The following is a 16,350-nucleotide window of genomic DNA, read 5'->3' on the forward strand; positions in this document are numbered from 1 at the left end:
ATATTCCTCCGCCATAGAATCTTTACCCACACAAACCACAGTTATAAACCTGGTTTAAGGAAGATATACAACAAAATCTAATAAAATCATTATTTTATTTCACCAATTTAAGAATATAATTCATGAAAATACAATAAAAGATAAGTAAAAGCGGAAACCTAAAAACATTAAACATGCCCACTCATCAGCACTTATGTGAGAAGGCTGACCTGAAAATCGACAGGCTTGTTGAAGCTGGTATTCAACAACTGCCCTCTGCTGCTCACAAATCCTTCCCATCCTATGCAACATTGAGTTCCAATGCGTGATGACATTGCACAGCAGTCGGCGAGCTGGAAGCTGCAAAAGCTGCTGAAGCATTGCGAGGGCAGCGGAAACTGTAAGTGACTTTCAGAAATGGGCACACATGCGCGTACTTTCACAAGCAGATCAGGCAGATCTGGATAGGTCTTGAGAAACCGCTGAACCACTAAGTTGAGGGTACGTATGCGAGCTTGCCTAGCTTCAGAGCGGCTACCAGGCTCCGGCCATTGTCACACATGACCATGTCTGGCTGTACATTCAGCAATGACAGCCACAGATCTGCCTTCTCTGTTACAGCTGTCAACAACTCTTCAGGGTTTGCGGTTTGTCCCCTAAGCTTATTAGCTTCAGCACAGCCTGTTGCCGCTTGGCGGAGGCAGTGCTGCAGTACTTCCAGCTTCCAACTGATGTGGTCATTTCGGACATGGAGGCTAAAGAGGAGGAGGAGGAGGTGCAGGAGGCTGTAGAATGTGGGGGCAACCATGATTAACCTATGGTCTGCAATCCTCGGTGTTGGTAGGATGTGTTCCGTCCTATGGTCCGACTTGGTTGAGGCTTCCCCTATATTAACCCAGAGTGCCGTCAGCGAGATTTACAGTCCTTGGCCACAAGCACTTGTCCATGTGTCCGTGGTTAGATGGACCTTCCCAGTAACTGCGTGTTGAGTGCATGGGTAATGTTCTGGGAAACATCCTTGTATAAGGCGGGGACAGCACACAGGGAGAAATAGTGGCGGCTGGGGACCGAGTACCGAGGGACAGCCGCCATGAGGTTGCGGAAATATTCCATCTCCATGAGCCTAAAAGGCAACATTTCAAGTGCAAACAGTCTAGAAATGTGGCAGTTTAGCACTGTGGGCTTTTTGGTGGTTGACTGCGTATTTGCATTTGCATTCAAAGGACTGGAGTAGGGTCAACTGAATGCTTTGCTGGGGCAAGGACTTAGACGTGGTTGCTATTGATGATGGTTGCGAGTGTGCAACGACAGGTGCAGGGAGGTAGGCATCTTTTCCTGCACCATGGACACGGACAGGGGATTGGAGTGCATGCACAACCACAACAGCGGAACAGCAAGTGGTGTCATCCACAGACACTGTTTCTGGACCATGGCATATGGCCCAACTAGTCGGGAGCTTTGCTGTCATGTGCCTGGTGGTGAGGCTGGTAGTTTTTCTGTACCTGCTGATGATGGCATGGCAGATGTTGCAAATGGCCTTTTTGGGGTTATCTGGGCAGTCTTTAAAAAAGAGCCAGGCTCTGGAAGACCTAACAGTTGGACTGGCAACTTCCCTCGTGTTGATGTTCCTGGGAAAAGTTGCCCACCTTGTGTCTGTGGCCAACTCACTGCTTTTTCTTGCCTTTTGTGATGCTACACCTCCCTCCCTCTCTGTGCTGCTGTCCTCGCTATGCATGTCACCTTGCCAGGTTGGGTTAGTGACTTCATTGTCCACCACCTCGTCTTCCATGTACACATCCTGGGCCTCCTTCTGACTTGCTGGCAATTGTGTCTCATCATCATCATCCACCTCTTGTGACAGTATTGTACTTTTCCACTGTCGCCTTTGTGTGACCGTGGCTGCTCAAATATTTGGGCATAGCTACATGCGATCTCCTCTTGCTGCGCTTGAAGTGTGCCGGGCGAGAGGCCCGAATCTATAAATGGAAAAGTGAACAGCTTTTCAGAGTGTCCAAGTGTCGGATCACTTGTCTCCGGGCACTCGGCATGGTGGGAGAAAGGATGATCAGGTGAGAGATATGTGGTCCAAACTCATGGCTACTGATACTGGACCGTACGGAAGACAGGGTGGTGGTGGTGGCAAACTGACTGGAAGCATTATCTGCAATCCAACCAACAACCTTTTCACATTGCACTGGCTTCAAGAGTGGTGTTCCGCAGCCCCCTAAAAATTGGGACAGGAAGGTAGTTCGACATGATGTGGGTGTTTGTTGTGCTCCCTCAGCAGGCACAGTTTCATCTTGCCCATGGCCTCGGCCTCTGTGTGCACCGTCAGCATCACATCCACTTCCCCATCCTTTGCCACGTGGTGTGTCCATTTTAAATGGAGTGTAAAATTTGGCACACTCCAAAAAATGTGACGATTGTTACCGCAGTAATATCGGATCACGTCTGATGACCATGCTTTTAGGCTGTGGCCTTACAGATGTGGCATGCGTCAGTGACCAAGTGTGAATAGGTTGAACAACACACAACTGGAAGACTTTAACTGGAGTGTAATATTTGGCACGCTCCAAAAAATGTGACGATTATTACTGCAGCAATATCGGATCATGTGTGATGACCATGGTTTTATTCAGTGGCATTAGAGATATGGTATTGGTCAGCGACTAAGTGTGAATGGGTTGAACAACACACAACTGGCAAACTTTAACTTAAGTGTAATATTTGGCATGCTTCAAAAAATGTGACAATTACTACCACAGTAATATCGGATCACATCTGATGACCACGGTTTTAGGCAGTGGTGTTAGAGATATGGTATTGGTCAGCGACCAAGTGTGAAAAGGTTGTACAACACGCAACTGGCAAACTTTAATTGGAGTGTAATATTTGGCATGTTCAAAAAAAGTGATGATTATTATTGCAGTAATATCGGATCACGTCTGATGATGGACAAGTTTCTCTGCTTCCACAATACAGCAATGCGAATAAAATAAAAAAAATCTGACTGTATTCTGCTAACCAGCAAATGGAACAGTAAAATGGTGTACTGTATTGATTTTTAAACAAATAATCAAGATTAAGAGCAAAAAAAAATTAGCCCTGATTTCTAGGGCTTATGGATATCTGTAACGGCAGCAGACAGAATGTGTAATGGACTATATTCTGCTCTATACAGTGCCAAAAACCCTGCCTTCCTAACTCCTGCTATCACCAGTAATATATGCTGCTGGATTAGTCCTAAGAAGGACTGTTAGTTCAGATGTGTATATATTGCTGTGGAATACCTAATACCTCACTAATAAACCGCCAAGTCTCTCCCTAGCTCAGCAGCAGCTCTCCCTACTCTGCCTTTCTGAAGGGTAGACTGTGATGACCAGAGGGTCACTGGGTCAGATAGAGACCCGATGACGCTATGCGGCCAGCCAATCACTGTAATGCTACAACCAACATGGCTACGGCATAACAGTGAGTGGGAGGCAATCCCACATGTTTATTTGCTGTTAAAACAGCGCCAAATATGTGGGGCGGGGACTCGAGCTTCCACCTGAACATCCAGGAAGTACTTGCCGAGCATCTCGAACAGTTAGATACTTGTGTGAGTACCGTGCAGTTGTGAGCACGACGGGTTGGGTCTCCATCTGCTGGGTTGGCTGGCTGTAGTGGAAGAAGTATCGGTCCCCATTTTACTAGTTTTACTATACTGAAATTGATGCCATTTCGGTGGTGTCAGCCCCTAATTTAGGGAAATGTGAACACTTCTGGTTGGGTCTCCATCTGCTAGGTTGGCTGTTGTGGAAGAAGTGTCGATCCTGATTATACTACTTCTACTGTACTGAAATTGATGCCACTTCTTTGGTGTCAGCCCCTAATTTTTGGAAATGGGGAGACTCCTGGTTGGGTCTCCTTCATGTGTGTTACCTGTAGCATTAGTCCTCCCAGACCAGCAGGCCTGCACTTACTTCCAGTCAACTACCCGTGTTACTATCTTTAAATTTTTGTACCAATACTAATCAATGAAACTGATTTTTCTGCCATCTAGTGTGGCTGAGCATAAAAGCAGGTTGAGCTGTTGCATGTGGTATCAGGGCTCCCAGCACAACAGACCTATACCAATCCCTCACCCACCTCATCATAATTTGAAGTTCAATTCAAAGCTGTAAATGCTGGCCCAGACCTTGATACCACATTCATGGCCCATGGCTGATTGCTGCTGTGCCATTATAAAATTTGCACTGTGGGTCAATTGAGGCCAATTTCCTGGTATCTGCTTATAATTTGATCTTTTTTGGCAGCTTTTGGGTCTGTTTGAAGGTATTGTGTATGCGTTTGGTTTTTCCTCCCATTGAATCCAATGGTGTTTGGATATGTTCGGCAAATGTTTGACAAGTTAAATAGCAAATATTGCAAATTCAGCGATCGTGAACTGAACTGAACATTGAAATGTTTGCTTATCTCTAGTTGTGACATGCACAACCTGGTCAGGTAAGTACCCCTCACCTCTCCCTAACTTCCTCTACCCTATGCTTTATCACCCTATCGGCACTTGTCTCTCTAGTTCCTATGCTTGTAGGAAAGCAGGGCAGATCTTCACCTTGGACACACATGAAAATAGTGATGGCAAGTAGTGGAAGACTTGATCATTTTCTGCTTTTGCCGTTAGTTAGTTTTCAATATTTTTACTCAAATAACTTCTTGTGGCTCCCATATTCTTATCACCAGATCACGTGGTACAGCTGATTTTTTTACAGCTATTTTCTTCTATTCAACTTACACCAAGTACTATAATCTAAACAAGCAGACCACCGCAAGATCTAGTATATCCTGAATATAATGCTGGATTTCGTATGCCCTTTTTTGTGTAGTGGGTGTGACAGCAGTGCCAGCATTCTGACTTCTTTCTCATTATTTTGTATTTAATAGTAGCTTTATTACTCAGTTCAAATTTTTACCAAAATCTTTTTACTTAAAAATAGACTACAAAAATAGACTACTGGGTATATAGTATATTTTTGAAAAAGAGTTTGGTAGAAACTTGAAATGACTAATAAAGCTCCTATTAAATACTAATACAGCATGGAACAACTACTTTTCCAGCAGCAGCGCGGTGAACCAGAAATGTGCATCTCCTTTTACTTCTCAATATATGCATTCTTACAACCGAAACCAAGGTTGAGAGGAGCCATATAGTAGAGAAGATGCTATCTGCATTGAGCAGCAAAATTGCTCGTGGATGTCCCGTCACCAATTAAGCAAGACTGTCCTCCTCATCATCATCATCATTGCTATTTTTCTAGCTGCTTGATGGCATGCACTCGGCCTAATTTGAGGATACCTAGCTGTATTTCTTGAAGAAAGCAATTTCTGCTTTGTATTCTTACATGGCAAAGACTGTTGGCCGTTCCCTGTAATTGTTGTTGTGCGGAAAGTTGTACATCACCATTGACTCAAAGAGCAGTAGCTATGGCCAGGAACAGTATAGGTCTTTCATTGTCCACTCAGTTAATGTTTTACATGGCAGTGTCGATGATGCATCACTGCACCAAGGCATGTACTAGTAACATCCTCAAGGTTGGGCACAGAATCTAGCATTGCTTCCAACACCAAGTGGTGCATGTCCATCAGCTCTTCCATCTCCTACTTAATGGACACCTCCCTGTTGCGGACAGGAACATTGTGCCTTGAAAAAAACTGAAAATATTCAGCCCTTAGGCTATGTGCGCACGATGCGGATTTGATGCAAAAATTTCCTGAGCGTTTTTGCCGCTCCCTGGCAGAAAAAACCCATGTGGATTTTACATGAGCTTTTGACGCGTTTTGATGTGTTTTTAATGCGTTTTTACATGTGTTTTTTTAAGTGGTTTTTGAAGCGTTTTTATTGGTGATGAGCAAGCATACTCGCAAGTACCCGGTACTCGCCCGAGCACCTCAGTACTCAAGATGCTCGGAGCTCGCCGAGTACTTGTGAGATGCTCGGGCGGATGCTCGGGTCCCCTCACTGCATGTTTGGTGCTCTTTAGAACGCCAATCAACATGCAGGGATTGCCTGCCACTTACTGTAATGCCGCAGCCTTGGTGGTTGTGGCATTACAGTGATTGGCTGGCCGCACAGCTTAATCAGGTCTATATCAGACCTGGCACCGCCATGCTCGTCACAGTCTACTCCGAAATCAGGCAGAGTAGGGAGAGGTGCTGCTGAGCTAGCGAGAGATTAGCTTGTGTATTAGGTAGTGTAGGGAGAAAAAACATACATTACACATATCCATCTTAACAAACAGTCCTTCTGAGGACTAATCCATCTGCAGAGATATCAGGCAGGCAGTGTATATAGGCAGGCAGGGTATATAGCAGACTGCAGTGCATATAGCACAAGAGGCTCCATTCCAATTCTGCCTTCTGCTGCTGTTAGATATTTGTAGACAAGGGCCCAGGTGTCAGGGGCCAGGAATACTTTTTTTTGTATCTTAATCCTCATTATTTGCTTAAAAAGCAATCCAGAGAACACTGTTTTTCTGCGCCATTTGCTTGTTGGCACTGCAGAATACAGCCAGGTCCTTTCCATATTACAGCGCTAAAAATCCAGCTATTTAAAACTGTGTTTTCTCCGTCAAAAGGATCACATATACGTTTTCAGAAAATACTGCCATTTTTGGCCTCCATACAAATTTTTTTCAGTGTGTCAGGGAAGCAATTGAGACCACTTTGCTTTTCCAAATAGTTACCTACAGGCTAGGTATTTAAAACTGTGTTTTCTCCGTCACACGGATCACATACAAGTTCGCTCCAAATTCAGTCATCTGTAGTGAGCGTGGAAGATATTGTCCTCCATTTAAAATGGGCAAGGCATGTGGCAAGGGACGGGGAACTGGACGTGATGGTGATGGTGCATTCAGAGGCTGAGGACAAGGCTGTGGGCAAGCTGAAATTGTGCCACAACAAACACCCACATCTTCTCGCCCGACCTTCCAGTCCCAATTCCTAGGGGACCGCAGCACACCACTATTGAACCCAGAGCAGTGTCAAAAGGTTGTTGGTTGAATAGCAAATAATGTTTCAGTCACTTAGCCACCACAACCACCCTGTCTTCCACACGGTCAAGTTTCAGCAGCCGTGAGTCCGGACCGCATATTCCTCACCGTGATCCTCCTTCATCCCACTATGCCGAGTGTCCGGAGACAACTGATCCCACACTTGTACACTCTGAAAGGCTGATCACTTTTCCATTTATAGATTCGGGCCTCTAGTCCACTTGAAACGGGGCAAGAGGAGATCGCATGTAGCAATGCCCAAATATTTGAGCAGCCACGGTCACACGAAGTCGGTGGTGGGAAAGTGTCACAAGAGGTGGATGATGATGAGACAATATTGCCAGAAAGTCAGGAGGAGGACCAAGGTGCGGAAGTGGAAGACGAGGTGTTGGATGATATCATAACTGACCCAACCTGGCAGGAGGACATGCAGAGCGAGGACAGCAACACACAGGGGGAGGGAGGCAGAGCACCCCAACAGGCAGGAAGAAGCAGTGTGGTGGCTGCAGACAGAAGGCAGGTGACTGTTCCCCGTAACAACACAAAGGAAGTTGCCAGTTCAACTGTTAGGTCTTCCCAAGTCTGATTGTTTTTTACAGACTCTGCTGATAGCCCCAAAAAGGCCATTTGCACCACCTGCCAGGCCAGAATCAGCATGGGTGGCAAAATGACCAGCCTGATCACCACCAGCATGATCATGCACATTGCAGCAAAGCACCCAACTTTGTGGGCCGAACCCCAGGGTCCAGAAACAGTGTCTGTGGGTGGCACCATTGCTTCTTCCGCTGTTGTGCATGCAAGCCAATTTCCTGTCCATGGTGCATGCGAAGATGCCTCCTGCCCTGCACCTGTTGTTGCACACTCTCAAGTAGCAGCATCAGGAAGCACGTCCACGTCCTTGTCCCAGCTCAGCGTTCAGTTGTCCATACCCCAGTCCTTGGAACACAAGCGCAAATACGCAGCCAACAACCCACTGGACACACTACTAAATTCTCACATTTCACGACTGCTTGCGCTCGAAATGTTGCCTTTTAGGCTCGTGGAGACAGAAGCATTCCGAAACCTGATGGTGGCGGCCATCCCTCAGTACTCGGTTCCCACTATTTCTCTCAGTGTGCCGTCCCCGCATTACACAAGCACTTGTCCCAAAACATTAGCCATGCTTCCAACAACACAGTTACCGGGAAAGTCCACCTAACCACAGACACGTGGACAATTGATTGTGGGCAGGGATGGTACATCTCGCTGACGGCACACTGGGTTAACATAGTTGAAGTCGGGAAACAGTCGGACATTGGGACAGAACACGTCCACCCGACGCCATGGATTGCGGGCCCTGGGTCAATCAGGGTTGCCCCCCACGGTCTACAGCTCCTGCACCTCATCCTCCTTCTCCTCTTCAGCCTCCATCTCCGAATTGACCACATCAGTCACAAGCTGGAAGCACTGCAGCACTGCCTCGGCCAAGCTGCAACAGGCTGTGCTGAAGCTAATATGTTTAGATGACAAACCGCACAATGCTGAAGAGTTGTGGGCAGCTCTAAAAGAGCAGGCAGATTTGTAGCTCACACCACTGAACCTACAGCCAGGCATGGGCATGTGCGACAATGGCCAGAACCTTTTGGCGGCTCTGAGGCGAGGCGAGCTCACATACGTACCATGCCTGGCCCATGTGCTAACCTCGTGGTTCAGCGGTTTCTCAAATCCAACCCGCAGCTGCCGGATCTGCTTGTTAAAGTATGCCACCTGTGTGCCCATTTTAGAAAGTCACCTACAGCTTCTGCCACCCTTGCTGTATTTCAGCGTTTTTAGCTTCCGGCTCACAGACTGTAATGTGATGTCCACAAGCATTGGAATTCTACAGTGCAGATGTTGGGACGGATTTGTTAGACGAAGAGGGTAGCTGTTGAGTATCGGCATCAACAAGGCCGTCGGTATTCAGTTCAGACTCCACACATAAGACCTCAGGAGTGGACATGGATGTCAGACATATGTACCATCCTCCAAAACTTTGAGGACTCCACCAAGATGGTGAGCAGCGATGACGCTATAATTAGCATCACCATCCCGCTTCTCTGTCTTCTGAAACGCTCTCTGCTCACAATCAAAGATGATGCATTGCAGGCGAAGCATGAAGAGATGGAGCAAGGAACCATACAGGGTGATTACACACAGCCCAGCCTCATCTCATCCCAACATGGATTGGGTGACAATGAGGAAGAGGAAGAGGAGGAGGAAGAACAGGAGCTAGTTTAATGCGCTATAGATGGTACTACCTGCACAGCTGTCATACTGTCTGTTTAGCATGGATGGCCAGAGGACAGAGAGAAGGAGGAGAGCAAGGTCAGTCATCCTCTTGGTGAGGGCACGGAAAGTCTTGCCTGTTAGTAGTCTGGCACGCATGGCTGAGTTTATGTTATGCTGCCTTTCCCATGACCCTCGCGTTCTCAAAATTTTGGGTGACAGTCATTACTAGTTGTGACACTTCTAGACCCACGCTACAAGGAGAACTTTATATCTCTTATTCCTGAGGCCGACAGGTCTACAAAAATGGGGCTGTACCAGAAGGCACTTGTTGCGGATCTGTTAAAAAATTCCCATCTGAAAACGCTGGCGGCAGAGGGCACATTTCATTGGACAACCAAGGAGTACAGGCGAGAGAGACACAACTTCAATCCAGCAGAGGCAGGGGAACACTGTCTAAGTTCTGGGAGAATTTTCTCAACCCCTCCCATCGCACAGACCCTGAGGCGCGGGGTACTATTACAAGGAGTGCAAAGTTTGGGAAGATGCTGAGGGAGTACCTTGCCGACCATACCAACGTCCTCCATGATTCCTCTGTGCCGTGAATCCTCTGTGCCTTGGAGGTCCTCGCTTGCCCTGCTGCCAGCATTTTATCGAAGCGGGTTTTTATTGCCGCTGGTGGAATTATAACTGATAAGCGCATCCACCTGTCAACTGAAAATGCTGACAGGCTGACTCTTATAAAAATGAACAAGGGCTGGATTGGGCCAGACTTCTCATCACCACCGAATGATAGCAGCGTAACATAAACTCAAATCCAGTGTTTTTTCTTGGGAGGTGTGTTCCCATGCACCTCTTCACACCCACACATGGGTATACACTTCCTGATTTTGGCTATTTGCTCTTGTCCTCCTCTTTCTCCTCATCCTCCACCACCATATCACCAGGGTGACCGTGGTCCATGATGTAACACCCACATAATTTTTTCAAAGGGTGTTTATGATGCCCGTAAAACAAAAATGTTATACAGTATGTTCATGTATACCCCCCAGGGGTAAATGTTTGTCAGCCCATACACTTAGTGCATGGGCATTACAAGTATAGGAGACCCACTCCTTTCTAATAGTAACATTTTTTTATGAGGCCCTCCTCCACGTCTTTTCCAAGGGGCATTGGAGTGCCTCCCAGTTTTTGGCAGCCCTTGCATTCACTGCATAGGCCAACACTATGGGAGACCCAATACCTAATAATGGGAATATTTTTTAAGAGGCCCTCTACGTCTCTTCCAAGGGGCATTGCAGTGCCTCCAAATTTTTGGCAACACTTGCATTCACTGCATGGGCAAACACAATGGGAGACCTACTTCCTAATAATGGGATCATTGTTTTCAGGAGGCTCTCTGACCTCCACGTCTCTTCCAAGGGGCATTGGAGTACCTCCAAATTGTTGGCCACCCTTGCATTCATTGCATAGGCCAACACAATGGGAGACCTACTTCCTAATAATGGGAATATTGTTTTCAGCCTCCTCTCCCGACCCAGGTACCACCCGAAGCACGTTTCTAGCACAAATTCACGCCCATTGACTTTCATTGAGACAAAGCAAATCCGCACGTATAGATATTATACTTGTGGTTTTGCTGCGATTCAATGCAAGTCAATTGGCGCGAATTTGTAGCAGAAACGCCCAAACAATGGTTATGCTGTGGTGCCGCAGTGGTAAAACAGCCACGGAAACGTATTAAAACCGCATCAAGTGCACATAGCCTCAGACTCGAATTATGAAAGTTTAGTTCAGGTTGTTAAAAGATGATTAAATTACAAGTAAAAATAATTTCTTTATTAGTCTTAAGTAATTATTGCAATCACAACCACAGGGAAATTTCCTTGTGGGATATAATCACTTATTTCTATATTTGTTTGCTCCCTGTGTTTTAGAATCATATATTATATAAGCCGAGTATAAAGAACTTATTCCCAGCACACAGACAGGTGTGTACCAGAGAGAGCTGCGTTCCATCTTACTTCCTTCATATTGTCTTGGATGTAACCAGAGATCTTACTTGTGTTCTGATGGAAAATGCCACCTAGGTCAGATCAGTGTGTGTCTGGCAGGACTGGAAATACAGTATTGTAATGAAGGGAAATTGTGTCAATCCAAAAATTTCTATAACTCAGAATCAGGGCTTCATAGATAAGACTGACATGCCAAAAAGCTTATTTTGAGACAACCACTTGAATCTAGTGAGAACATCTGGTAATCATTTTTTTATATTCTTGATTTTTGAATGTTTTTTTTGCTGCTATTATTACATTTTAGAAAATGTTCCTAAATTTTGCTACCATTATATTATCATTTTATTTGGAAATGTTTCAAATTTACTTCCGATTTTTTTAAGGATAATAAGTAGAAACTTATTGGATTTATTCTCTTTTTTCTTTACAGATTTATGTGAATATCTCATGGATAACAACACCTATATAACATTTCATATTCTGCCTTTCTCATCAAAAGCCATTAATAAGCCGCTGATTGTCGGGATTTTTTCAGTCGTTTATTTGATTGCAATCACTTTGAATTCAGTGGTTATTGCATTGATATGTCTGGATGTCCATCTACACACCCCCATGTATCTATTCTTCTGTAACTTATCCATCATAGACATCTGCTACACCACAGTCGTTATCCCTAAACTTCTCCATATATTGTTATCTGGGAATGACCTGATATCCTTCACCCAGTGCTTCACCCAGATGTTATTTTTCTTCATGGGAACCAGTGTGGAGGACATACTTTTCTTCGTCATGGGATTTGACCGATACGTTGCGATTTGCCATCCTTTGTCCTATCACCGGATCTTGAATAGGAAAATCTGTGTCCTGATTGTTGTTGTTATCTGGATCTCTGCCGCTCTAAATTCTTCACTATTTATAGGTTTATTAATTAAAATGCCCTTTAATAAGGTCATAACTATTCAAAACATCTTCTGTGATGCCATAGACATATTTAATGCATCCTGTGGTGGCTCCTATGACTTTTATATCCTAGTCTATGTTGAGCTTGTGTTGTTTGGATTTTTCCCGTTTTTCTGCAACTTTTTGTCATACGTAAGAATAATCCGTGTGATTTTGCGCATTAAGTCAAAGGAAGGAAGAAGAAAAACCTTCTCCGCCTGCTTGTCCCATCTCATTGTCATGATAATTTTTTATTCTGCAGGTTCCATGGATTACATGATGCCGTTCTCAGATGACACCATGATGATCAAACAGATTTTATCAGCGTTTTACACCACGGTGGTGCCCATGGTGAACCCGCTCATATATAGTCTACGCAGCAGTGAAATCCTGAGAGCTCTTCGGAGGTTATTGAGGATTAAATGAAATATCAGTGATGTATTCATCATGTAATATTGATGAAAATAAATTTACATTAACCCCTTCGTGGCTGCGAAATTTCCGTTTTTTCCTCCCCTTCCTCAAAGAGCCATAATTTTTTATTTTTCCGTCAACATAACCATATGAGGGCTTGTTTTTTGCAGGACAGGTTGTACTTTTGAATGACACAATTCATTTTATCGTGTGATCCACTGGTAAGCGTAAAAACATGCCAAATGCGTCGAAATTGCAAAAAAAGTGCAATTTTACCACTTTTTGTTGGGGTGGGGAGTATTTATTTGACATGTTCTCTATACGGTAAAACTGACCTGGAAATATGATTCTCCAGGTCAGTGCGAGTATGCAGATACCAAACATGTAATAGTAAATACGATGATCCAGATCCACAGGCTCCAATAGTAAAAACAAATGTCTTTTATTTAGAATTTTTTAAAAATATCCAGATGGCGATAATATAACTCCAGCTAGTAGAAAAACAATACTAGAAGGGAAACACAGAGGCACTAAGGAGGGGTGCGCTACCAGACGCGTTTCAAGCGAAGACCGCTCTTAAACTTGGAGTCTGTGGAGCTGGATCATCGTCTTTCCTATTACCTGTCTACTGAGCGCAAGCAGCAGCGCAGATCACGAATCCTGGAGACACCCAGCTGCTTCATGGAGGAGAGCTGCTTTTTTTTTATTTCCAGATACCAAACATGCATAGTTTATTTTATATTTAAGTGGTTAAAACAATTGTAAATTTGTAAAAAATAAATTTTTGCTTTTGTCGAGATTTTTCGAGACCCGTATCATTCTAATTTTTCAGTACATGGGGCTGTGTGAGGGCTTGTTTTTTGGGACCTGAGCTTATGTTTTTTCTGATAGAATTTTGGGGTGCAAACAATGTTTTGATCGCCTCTTATTACATTTTAATGCAATGTTACAGCAGCCAAAAGACGTAGTTCTGGCATTTTGATTTTTTTTTTCATCACGCCGTTTACCTATTGGATTAATTTATTTTATATTTTGATAGCTTGGACTTTTGTGATACCTATTTTTAAAACCTTTTTTTTTCACTTTTTACTGTATTTGTTAGTCCCCTCTGGGGGAACTTGAACCTGCGATCATCCAATCGCTTGTGCTATACATAGCAGTGCATCAGCTAAACACTGGCTTTCACTGCAAACCATCATGACCAGCACGTGGGCCATCAGCAAACTCCAGCCTTTCATGGCAACGCATCGGCGCCACGCTATCACGTCACGGGCGCGTCAAGGGGCCCATGGAATGACGCGTCACCCTAATGGCGTATTTTAAATGCCGATATCATAGTTTGAGCATCATCCGCGGCTATCAGAAGAAGATAATGGCTGAATAATTCAGTAGTCATCTGTAAGGGAACACACTGAGCCCACATCAAAGTCATATGTCGTGAAGGGGTTAACTCATTAGAATAACTTTTTTGTTCTGCATGATTAGCAATTGGTGCTCCTGGTGGTTTATATTAATGAAGACATCAGAATGTATGGGCTCCTGATAGGTATATATGTGTCTGTATGTATGTGCTCTTTGTATGCATGTGTCTGTATGAAGGGGCTTTGTGTATACACATATGTCCATATATATGTCTGTGCATACATGTGTGTATGTGCTCTGTGTATACATCTATGTATGTGCTCTGTATACATGTATATGTATGTGTTCTGTATGTGCTCTGTGTATACATTTGTGTATGTGCTCTGCGTATGCATACACACGTGGTCAAAATTGTTGGCACCCCTCGTTTAATGAAAAAAAAAACACATTTGTCACAGAAATAACTTGAATCTGACAAAAGCAATAATAAATTAAAAATCCATGAAAATGAACAAATGAAAGTCAGACATTGCTTTTCTGCTTCCACAGAATTAAAAAAAAATTAAACTCATGAAATAGGCCTGGACCGAAATGATGGTTCTTCTTAACTTAATATTTTGTTGAACAACCTTTTGAGACAATCACTGCAATCAAATGATTCCTGTAACTGACAATGAGACTTCTGCACCTCTCGATGGGTATTTTGGCCCATTCCTCATGAGCAAACTGCTCCAGTTGTCTAATATTTGAAGGTTGCCTTTTCCATGTTTCAGCTCTTTCCAAAGATGCTCAATAGGATTTAGGTCAGGGCTCATAGAAGCCACTTCAGAATAGTCCAATGTTTTCCTCTTAGCCATTCTTGGGTGTTTTTAGCTGTGTGTTTTGGGTCATTATCCTGTTGCAAGACCCATGACCTGCAACTGAGACCAATCTTTCTAACACTGGGCAGCACATTTATCTCTAAAATCCCTTGATAGTTTTGAGATTTCATTGTACTCTGCACAGATTCAAGACACCCTGTGCCAGATGCAGCTGAGCAGACCCAGAACATAACAGAGCCTCCTTCATGTTTCACAGTAGGGACAGTGTTCTTTTCTTGATATGCTTCATATTTCCATCAGTGAACATAAAGCAGATGTGCCTTGCCAAAAACTTCCATTTTTGTCTCATCTGTTCATAGGACATTCTCCCAGAAGCTTTGTGGGTTGTCAACATGTAGTTTGGCAAATTCCAGTCTGGCTTTTTTATGATTTTTTTTCAACAATGGTGTTCTCCTTGGTCGACTCCAATGAAGTCCACTTTGGATCAAACAACGATGGATGGTGCGATCTGACACTGATGTTCCTTGAGCTTGAAGTTCACCTGGGCTCTTTTGCTACTATTTGTATTATCCATCATCTTTGATTTATCATCAATTTTCCTCCTACGGCCACGTCCAGGGAAGTTGGCTACAGTCCCATGGATCTTAAGTTTCTGAATAATATGTGCAACTGTAGTCACAGGAACATCAAGCTGCTTGGAGATGGTTTTATAATACCCATTTATAAATCCTGGCTGCACAGACAAGAGTTCATAGACGTAAACATGTCGGCAATCACCAAATGAACCAGTGAAAAGTGCCCATCATTCTTCCTTAGCCAGTGTAAAGACGTTGGTAAACAAGCGCCAAACGATTTCAATATTTTCAATCGCGCTTATTTAACAGTCTCAACTCGGCCCATGTAAATACAACCTAAATGTTTGCCTGTGATGGTGCAATATGTGAGGATACAGGGAACTACTTTAAACTTTTGTGAGGGCCTCACTTTGTCTAAAGCCGGCCCTGAACCTAGCGTGTGTTTACACTAGCCGAATACGACTAGGAAACATCCACCGTTAGGTTATGTGTTTGCCAATTGGTGGTTATTCAATACCTGGTTTAGACCGGTAGACCGCGGTTATCATACAAACAGAACAATCGGTAATAGATCGTTCTGTGTGTAAAGGCTGTCATTGTTTAGTTGCTTTAGTAGTATATGTCCTGTGTACTTAATTTATAAAAAAAATGGGGAGGACAACACAAATAATTAAAACAGCTAAAAAGCACAAAAACTGAGGTCTACAATAGAAGGAGTGTGGCTGCCGGTTACAGGCTGCTATAATATAGCATTGATGTGGGGACCCACAGTTCATACATCATATGAAATTATATTAAAAAAACAAAAACAAGGAAATTCAAAACAATAAAAGAAGTAATGATAATAAAGATGTCAATACCAAATAACAAAAATAATAAAGACTCCAACAGCAAATAACAGAGATACAGAGCTGGGTCCAAAATGTACCCATATACAGTTATATGAAAAAGTTTGGGCACCCCTATTAAT

The 16,350-nt window shown here is 43.8% G+C and overlaps 1 protein-coding gene across 1 annotated transcript; it reads left to right on the forward strand.

The window, feature by feature from the left end:
* Positions 1-300: 300 nt before the first annotated feature.
* On the forward strand, positions 301-12,634 carry LOC141180618 (olfactory receptor 10AG1-like). The gene is made up of 2 exons (XM_073660698.1): positions 301-379; positions 11,700-12,634. The coding sequence occupies exons 1-2, from the start codon at positions 301-303 to the stop codon at positions 12,632-12,634; spliced, it is 1,014 nt and encodes a 337-aa protein (XP_073516799.1).
* The last annotated feature ends 3,716 nt before the right edge of the window (positions 12,635-16,350 follow it).

The sequence above is a fragment of the Phyllobates terribilis genome, unplaced genomic scaffold (genome assembly GCF_046119375.1).
Source record: "Phyllobates terribilis strain yellow unplaced genomic scaffold, ASM4611937v1 Scaffold_33__1_contigs__length_13283291, whole genome shotgun sequence".
NCBI classification, from domain to species: domain Eukaryota; kingdom Metazoa; phylum Chordata; class Amphibia; order Anura; family Dendrobatidae; genus Phyllobates; species Phyllobates terribilis.